This window comes from Rhineura floridana, chromosome 8, assembly GCF_030035675.1.
Source record: "Rhineura floridana isolate rRhiFlo1 chromosome 8, rRhiFlo1.hap2, whole genome shotgun sequence".
Taxonomy (NCBI): domain Eukaryota; kingdom Metazoa; phylum Chordata; class Lepidosauria; order Squamata; family Rhineuridae; genus Rhineura; species Rhineura floridana.
The window spans coordinates 89,210,468-89,220,028 of record NC_084487.1 but is presented as its reverse complement, the minus strand read 5'-3'; the positions used below and the strand labels follow the sequence as shown (position 1 = coordinate 89,220,028).

The window sequence follows — 9,561 nt, the reverse complement described above, 5'->3', positions numbered from 1 at the left end:
TTTCCATTCTTCCCATGCAGGATAGAAGTATATGTGTGTACACACACACTCTTTCAGATTTCACAGAAGTCCTCTTAGATTGTCAAGGATCACAACTGAACTGCCTTGTGCACACAAGCTTCCCCTTCTCCAAGAAAACAAATTGACATGTACACAGGAACCTCCCTATGGGCAATCCTGGAAGAAAATGGGAACCCACCAGGTATGTTTCTCAGTATGTATTAGAGCCACTGAATCATAGGGTAGGAACACACTCACTGTTCTGCCGGTTCCAATGCGTCTCCACCTCTCTCTTCTGAAAATGGGAACACACAACGCTAGTCAAGCCTTGCCTCTTTTTACTGTAAACACGTGTGGCAGCTGCTTGAGTGGGTTTTTTAAATTCCGCTTCAAGAGATTTTGCAACTCACTGGCAGATCAACCCATTCCCCCTCCAGCTGTGGCTAATGGAAATACTTTGTTCTGGTGACTAGTGTGTTTACAGTCATAGCCATGGATTATATTGGTTAGCACCATGTACACCTGACAAATACCGAGTTTAATGCAAACCTTCAAGAACAAATTCACGGAGCTACCACTTTAATACCTAGTTTATCCAGACATACACCATTAAGTGCTTAAAACTCTGGAAGAGAAAGCACGGCTTTTCTTTACAACCACATGCCAAAAGCTTAAAATTATTCAGCCAGCTCTTTTTGTCTTTGTAGCTATCACCCCCTGCTGGAATATCATCATCATTACAGAGGCAAATGAATTAGATGTTTGATACTAGGAGACAGATTTTTTAAAAAAAGTTTTATTTGAGAGTATTAATATAGGTGTACACACTTCTTTAGTTTTAGAAGAGCTGAATAGAAAGCTTGCATAGGTAACAAAGCCAGCATCCCCCTGCTCCCAAATTCATTTGCTATGTACCCTCTTACATTTGTTATAGAGAAATACCAGGATGACACTATTCCACTTCCTAGGGAACACAGCAAGCTGGCTTATTCCTAGTCAGACCCATCAGTCCTGTAGCTGTACTGTCTATACCAGGGGTGGGAAACCCTTAGCGCTCCAAATGGTGCGGAACTACAACTCCATCATCTCTGACCATTGGCCATGCTGGCTGGAACTGATGGGAGATAGAGGCCAACAACATCTGGAGGGCCATCAGTTCCTCACCCTGGGATGCATGGACTGGTAGCTGCTGTCCAGGGTTTCAGACAAGGGCCTTACCCAGCCCTACCTGGAGATGTTAGGGATTGAATCTGGGACCTTCTGCGTGCAAAGCACTGAGCTACAGCCCTTCCCCAACACACGTCTAGTTATTTCTAGTTCTCCAATCCTCATTAAGTGTGCTGATTTGGGGCTCTGTTACACTATAACCAGGATTGTGCCACAATTTACAGCCTCCAGAACATACTGCTTTGATTTCTCATGGAATTATCCACTACATATTTGTCTTTTGACACAGTTTCACCAGAAGCAAATTTAAACCATTCCTATTGCCTATTATTGCAAACAAAACATTGGACAAAGACTGAACACGCACAATCGATAACAAGCCAGTTTGTCCTCATAGACCGGCTTCTTTCAAAAAGAGGCAACTACATTCTGACCAAAATTTCTGTTTAATAGGCAGCCATTCTAAGCACAAAAAGTCTCCCATTTTTTAAATAGTTTAAGCCTAATGAAGAATCAAGTGTTTTAATGCAAATATTAAAGGTTGAATTCCAGCCTTTAGGACTTTTGATTAAAACATGCAATGAAATCAGGAATGCTTTTTTTAAAATCAGCTTAATTATGCCTGAGTGCTGCTGTACACAGTCAGCAGGCCAATGTAAATGATCCATGGCTGGACTTTTGATACTTCAAACTGGAGGTAGGGATTCAAATGTTTAAATGCTACTTCATACTTTTAAAATTTCACCCAATATGAAGGTAGCATGTCAGGAAGGAGGTTCTAGCTTAGCATATTGGGTGTGTGTGTGTGTGCCATATTGGTATGTGGTATTTTTAAATACAAGGAAACACCAAATTGTACCGCCAGTGTAAAATGGTAGAGCCCAGTAGCAGAATTATAATGTGGGGCTGCTATTCAGTGTTTTGCCTTTCATTTAAAGGCAAGGATCAGGAACATGTGGCCCTCCAGATGCTGTTGAACTCTGATTCTCATCATTCCCAGCCAGTATGGCCAGTGGCTAGAAATGAAGGGAGTTATGGTCCACCTGCAGCTGGTGGGCCACAGGTTCCCCACCCTTGGTTTAAGGCATAACAATTACAACATGTCAAAGGCATTATTTTCTTTTTATAAAGTTAACTTGTTTAAAAATGTGCATAAAGAAGATGAAGAACATATAGTCTTTGACATATATCATGAATGCTAGGTGCCCTACATCTGAGAAAGGTTTTTTCAATACGTAATCAAAAAGCAGTAAGATTACAGAAGTACTGGAAGTACTTAATCACAAGCAATCAAGTTAAAAATGTAGAACAAAAATCTTTGGAATTTGCTATTTAATATGTTCAATTTTGTGAAAAATGCCCCAATACAGTAGAAATGCAGAGGACTTTGAAATGAAACAAATCTTGGCTTGATCCAGGCCCCCTTCCCATTAGGACATCATCTTTTTCTTACATTCCACCGAGCAGAAAACCATTCCTTCTACCGGCATAAACTTCTGGCCAATGAGACACTTGCTACAACAGGAGCACAGAAAGCACTCTGTAGTGGCATGCCAATTGAAGTTGTTGTAACTCACACGTTGCACTTCAGGGTCGATAGCATTGTGGCAACCTTGGCAGATCTAGTGAGTAAACAAGAAAAACAGGGAAACATGCTTTATTTTCAGTTTTAGAATACAATGATGCCCAACATGTTCAACAAAGGATGCTGTTATGGCTTCAGCCATATCATAATTTATCATAATGATCCCAACATTACTCAAAATTCTTGATTTCTCCTGTATATTTGCTACATTCACACTCCATTCCCTGAAGTTTCCTGTGAATGTACACAAGGACTGAATTTTCCCTTGTTGAAAGGGATCCTAGTCGGTGTGACACCACATACAGAATATTGTTTGCCCATCCGGTGGATTTTGCCTATTCTTCTTTGTGGCATGTGATGAGAGCCACTATGTTGAGTGCTTTCAAGAGGCCTCCAATTGGTGGCGATAGTGTGTAAACTGGGACCCCCACACTGCAGTTCGGGCTGAACAGCCTCACTATCTTACAGGCAAAGATGGACCCATGAGACTATATGTAATTCCTACAATGCTAAAATAAGCACATTAGAAAGCCGCAGTACATAAGATGTGACAAGAAAAAGTAGGAGGATTATGAAACTGAAAAAACCACACCATCCATAGTAAGCAGATAGATTAAACTGGACCACCCATACATCTCTGATAATAGGCAAGTCTGTGCTAATGTACTGGGTGATATCCAGTATTAGTCATACTCAGAGTAGACCCATTAAAGCAGTGGACTTGAGTAACAAGCCCATTAAATTTCAGTGGTTCTGTTCTAAATATGGCTAACAATGGATATCACCAACAAGGGCTACTCCAATCCTCAACAACCCTGCTCTTATTTTCCTTGCACTTGTTAATCACATGGAGCGATTGTGCCTGGAGAGGGCTCCCATCTCTCAAACATGCTAAGTTTCTATAAGCAGAGGGTGTTTTTTTTAGTTTTGTATGGAGGATAACTCAATTATGTTAACTCCCATCTGCAGTGGTGCAGTCATTGTTTCATCTACTGAGATAACTGGGCCACCAACATGCCTCTTGCAACTGCTTAAATTCTGTGCTGCTTCTCTTTTAATCTCTGAGTCAGTCAGGGTAATGCATCAGTAAGCACTTGAGAAAAAGATCTACTGAAGAAATACAAGGAAGTGTTTTCCAGTCAGTTCATTTCAGATAATGGTCAGAACAAGACAAGAGCTGACAGAGCGTTCCAATAAACAGCAGTGGGAAAGCTGAATGTAAGAACTACACATTAACACACACACAAAAAGCTAAACACAGACAGAAAACACTAATTAAGAGGAGAAAAACCAATCAATAATAAGGTGAAGCTCGTTAATGAACATTCAGCTTTTTTAAAATTAAAACTACTAAAAACAATTGAGTAAGGAGAACAAAGAAAATTCAGGAACCTGACTGTGAAAGTAATTAACTTTGGACTAATTGGTGTAGATTCTAAACAACATTTTAAAAAAGGCATCTCACTCTTTTCTTTTGCATTTTTAATAACAGTATTTATAGAGTGAACATGTGCACACACAGATAGTCCAAGGTGGTAATGCTAAGGGGACTTTGCAAGAAATACAACAGGTGAGCAAGTTGCTGGACACTATAGTGAAATGCCACAAACACAGACAAAAACATCTGTCTGCAAGACAACATAAGAGGTGCCACTCCATGAAAACATTAGACAAGGAGAGTTGCCCATGGGGCTTTACATCCAAGATGCATTAGGACCATTTTAATATAATTATCTCCTAGTACCTCCTGTTCGTTGTCTGCATTTATTCAGGCACCAGAGCAAGATCTGACATGTGGATTTCTAGTACAGCCGGAGCACTGAAAGTCAAGAATGATTCCCTTGAATTCATTCCACCATTCCAGAGGTAGGGCAAACAGGTGTAATGAAAAGGTGAGCATGATGTCCTCCTAGCTGCCTAAACCAGCAATGGTGCTACCGCATTTTGCACAAATTGCAAGCGAAGGAGAAGCACCTCTGAAAACACTTAAAAGAGAACATTTTTTAAAAACCTCCTGTCTTTATGACCTGGGAATGAGTCACTGTGGCAAAGTCAAAAAGTACAGCATACACAAACTGCTTAACAGATGAAACCCATCTTAAAACCTCACATGATAGCCAAGTAGTAATGGAGATGACACGGTCAAGGATGAGGCTCAATATTCCTATTTGAACTTGGTCCTTCTTCCACAGGCAAGAGGGTGACAAGAGGATGGGGCACCTTCATAAAAGCTTCCCTTCCTTACTAGCACGACCCCAGACTTCCTACTCACATTCTGGAACAAAATGTGAGCAGTTGTGGGACAACACAATCGATGTATTGCTGATATTACTAAACCTCCTGCCTCAGCAGGCCATTCCTGAGAGTCTGCACACAGATGTTGAACAATATAGGCAACAGGGAACTTTATGGTCACCGCATTTCAGGAATGCTTGGGGATTATTCACAGCCATCACCACTGAATAAATAATAGAAATAGAGTTGGAAGGGGCATATAAGGCCATCGAGTCCAACCATCTGCTCAATATAGGAATCTAAATTCAAGCATACCCAACCGGTGGCTGTCTACTGCCTCTTGAATGCCTCCAGTGTTAGAGAGCCCACCACCTCCCTAGGTTGTTGGTTCCATTATTTTTCCTCTCTAACAGCTAGGAAGTTTTTTCTGATGTTAAGTCGGAATCTGACTTCCTGTAACTTGAGCCCATTATTCTGTGCCCTGTATTCTGGGACGACTGAGAAGAGATCCTGGCCCTCCTCTGTATGGCTACCTTTCAAGTACTTGAAGAGTGCTATCATATCTCCTCTCAGTCTTCTCTTCTCAAGGCTAAACATGCCCAGTTCTTTCAGTCTCTCCTCATAGGGCTTTGTTTCCAGTCCCCTGATCATCCTCGTTGCCCTCCTCTGAACCCATTCCAGTTTGTCTGCATCCTTATTGAAGTACAGTGTCCAGCACTGGATGCAGTACTTAAGATTAAGCCTACCTAGTGCCGAATGGAGGGGAACTAGGACTTAACGCAATTTGGAAACTATACTTCTGTTAATGCAGCCTAAAATAGCATTTGCCTTTTTTGCAGCCACATTGCGCTGTTGGCTCATATTCAGCTGGTGATCAGCAACGATTCCAAGATCCTTTTTGCATGTCGTACTGCTGAGCCAAGTATCCCCCATCTTATAACTTTGCATTTGGTTTCTTTTTCCTAGGAGTAGAACTTTGCACTTATCCCTGTTGAATTTCATTCTGTTGTTTTCAGCCCAGTGCTCCAGCCTATGAAAATCCCTTTGAATTTTGTTTCAGTATTCCAGGGTATTAACTATCGTTCCCAATTTTATATTATCTGCAAATGTGATAAGCATTCCCTGCACCTCCTCATCCAACTCATTAATAAAAATGGTGAAGAGCGCTGGGCCCAGGACTGAGCCCTATGGTACCTTGTTTGTTACCTCTCACCATTTTGAGAAGGAACCATTGATAAGCACTCTCTGAGTACGATTCTGTAGCCAACCGTGGATCCACCTGATAAATGTTCCATCTATCCCACGGTTAGCTAGCTTGCTAATCAGAGTATCATGGGGCACTTTGTCAAAAGCTTTTTGACAAAAGTCAAGATACATTATGCCCACAACGTTCTCACAGTCTACCAGAGAGGTAGATAAAAACATCCTTGACCATGTCATATGAATGCACAAGAACATTCTCTTGTTGCGCATTTGGCAACCAACAGAAAAAATCAAACACACACACACCTTCTTAACACTATGAGCACCTTGGTGGTGATAACTTGTGTTGCTTTTGCACCCTCCATCATTAACAATTTGCAGAGGGAATTCATTAACTATACATATGTAGGTACGATTAGTAAAGGCATTAGTGGATCCATAGGTTCAACAGTGTATCTTAATTTTTTAAAAAAATGACTGACAGTTAACTGGAAACTACTACTACTTCATGAACAGTTTTGATAATATTAGCCTATAAAGCGACTCCTGTGTCACCCTCCCATGCTGAGGGCCAACGCCCAGAGGCACCACCCAACTCCATTATTGTAAACAATGAACTGCAGGAGTTTACAAGATGCTATTTATTAAACATCTTTGAAACCTTGTTGTCTCTCCCCACCTCCTCGTTTTTGGTTAGTAAAACTTATTTGGATGCCATCTTTCCACAGTGAGCTGTGCCCAAAGCAACTTATTACAAATATCAATTATCATCATAATACTACACATCTTGGGGGGGGGGGGAGATACATAGAAGCCAGTATTTTTGTTGTGGATAATGACCCTTCAGGTAACCGCTATTCTAGGCAACGTATGGGAAACTACATTTAAGCACATAACTTGTATACCAGGCAAATTTTGACTCTCTTACCACAGCATGATTCTTCACATAGCACGGTTTGCAGACAGGCTTTTCGTTTACCATGACATAGATCTCTCCAGCCAAGACACAGTCGCAATCAAAGCAGCAGAAGTGTTTCAGATGCCAGCTTTGACCTTCTGCTTGGGTGTACTCGTTGCTGAATATAAGCTACAAGATGACAAAGTTAACAGACATACATTAAGTCTATCTGCATGGTTGTGCATATTTCCAGTTTTATGAAATCGTTTTATTCTGCCATGGGATTGTTCCACTTAACGTTCATTGTTCCATCCCCACTCCCCTCCATCAGAACTGCCTAGAGGCCTCTGTCAAAAGCAGTGAATGTGAATGGCACGGCTTTGCCCTTCCCAGAGAAAACGAACCCCATGGGTATCTGGTTGGTTACTATGAGAAGATGCTGGACTAGATGGGCCTTTGGCCTGATCCAGCAGGCTCTTCTTTATTATTACTACTACTCACATTTATACCCCACCTTTCTTTCATCATAGAACCCAAGGCGACACACATATGGTTCACAGGCGGGTCTCCCATGCAGGCACTGATGAGACGCAGACCTGCTGAGCAAGGTGGTGGCCTCACAAGCCTTCAGACCATAGCCTTATGAATGTATTTTATATATTGAGAAATAACAGCACGTGTAGCAAATGTGATACAAATAATAGGCAGCACAGCTGGTAGCCCACCTAGATGGGTATTCACAAGCCTAGCTACAGGCATAGGGAGCCACACTTGCACTGCGGCCTCCAGAGCTCAGGGCTAGAGACACTGGTTAAGTTTTCCTGAGCAAGGTTCAGACAAGAATTTCAGGGGCTCATTCAAGCCCCTCTCAAAAGGAGAGGTGAACTTTGTAAGCTTCCAAATTTATCCTTCTCTTCTATTAAAATCTAAGCAGGAAAAGAATTGCTGGCTTTCAGGTCCTCTCTGTTTTCTCCTATTGAGTTTAATGGTGCGGCGTCCCTGCTGTATACCTTTTAGCTCCAGGTGATGGGGCAAACAGGGATGGCTCCATCCCCATTATGTCCTGCTTGGGCTAGATGGACAGAAACAGAGGAAGCTGTTTTATACCGAGTCAGACCATTGGTCCATGTAGCTCAGTACTGTCTACACTTACTGGCAGCAGCTCTCTAGGATTTCAGACAGGGATCTCTCCCAACCCTACCTGGAGATGCCAGGGATTGAACCCAGAACCTTGTACAGGCAAAGCAAAATGTTCTACCACTGAGCTATGGCCCTTCCCCTGGTCGCATCAAAGCAAGGCAATCCTTATAAGCAAGTCTTTTTCCTGAGGTTTCTTCTATGACAAGAAAAGAGAAAGGAACCCTGCTTACCTCATCACAGCCAGCACAGCGTGGTTTCTCACTGTCACAGTAATGTCTGCCACAGTAGAGTTTCCCATTCTTCCAGAAGTAGATCATATCCACGAGGAGCTCGCTACAGGTACAGCAAACAAAACAAGCTGGATGCCAGAGTTTGTCATAGCCAGCCCGCTCAGCATAGACAGCCGGGTCCCCTTCTTTCATGCTCAGTTTGCAGCAGAAACAGAACTGCAAAAAAACCACAGATTTTTTAAACTTTTGTTTATTTATACGCCACCTTTCCCTAGTAAAAACTGCCCAGAGAGGCTCACAAAAACAACAACTAACTTTTAAAAAATATTTAACGTTTGGAACAAAACCCAAAGATCAATTTGTGGTTTCACATTGTTGTGTTTTGCACATCAATACATTCAAACAAGATACAACAAACATAAGATAAAATTGATGGTGCAATAAAATAATCTAGACTTAATGGATAATAAATACAGAGGTAAATCAAAATTAATACCCCCCACATACACACACATAAAAATCGTGGTAGATGTACTAGTGATAGCCTTGCTGCACTCAAGGCCACAGCAGCTTGGCTTAAATACAGTCCAGAGATGGTGGAGTCTTCTCACCAGGCTAGATGGTTCTCAGCCAGCTCCCTCTAGAGGAGGCTGGTGGTGACAAAGACGAAAGGGCAATGATTCCCCAGCCTTCCAAGATGCCCCAGCTGCTAATGCTTCAGGCGCCTAGGGGCTTAGTAAACCTTTCCTCATTAAATTGAGCTCAGAATGTCATTTTGCTTCCCTGGCTTCCACTTAGCAGTTCCCCCCTCTTCATCTAGGGAGGTTTGTTTTCCTACATAGTTTATCAGTTTTCACATTGAAAAGAAAAACCACAACACGCTGGAGAGCTAATGGCTGTCATGTAAATATAGCATACTCACCAACCATCTCAAGAGACAAAACTATCGATCTCTATGCGGGTACTGAAATTTGGCATATTACAGTAAGATCTTGGCAGAAGTTGTACGCCTGCCATCTAGAAGCTGTTGCTCCAGATTGAAGTAGAAAAACCAAGGGGTACAAATTTTCAAGGAAGAAGATTTTGCCTAAACATTAAGGTGA

At 41.9% G+C, this 9,561-nt stretch overlaps 1 protein-coding gene across 1 annotated transcript in view; it reads right to left on the bottom strand.

Moving 5' to 3' along the window:
• Nucleotides 1-780: 780 nt before the first annotated feature.
• Nucleotides 781-9,561, bottom strand: part of TES (testin LIM domain protein) — a 31,459-nt gene continuing 22,678 nt past the window's right edge. Inside the window, exons 5-7 of the mRNA XM_061640047.1 lie at nucleotides 8,459-8,674; nucleotides 7,119-7,277; nucleotides 781-2,789 (exon numbers count right to left, since the gene is read on the bottom strand). Of these exons, the coding sequence (XP_061496031.1) occupies nucleotides 2,598-2,789; nucleotides 7,119-7,277; nucleotides 8,459-8,674 (567 nt within the window). The 3' untranslated portion in view covers nucleotides 781-2,597. The remainder of the gene's footprint in view (nucleotides 2,790-7,118; nucleotides 7,278-8,458; nucleotides 8,675-9,561) is intronic.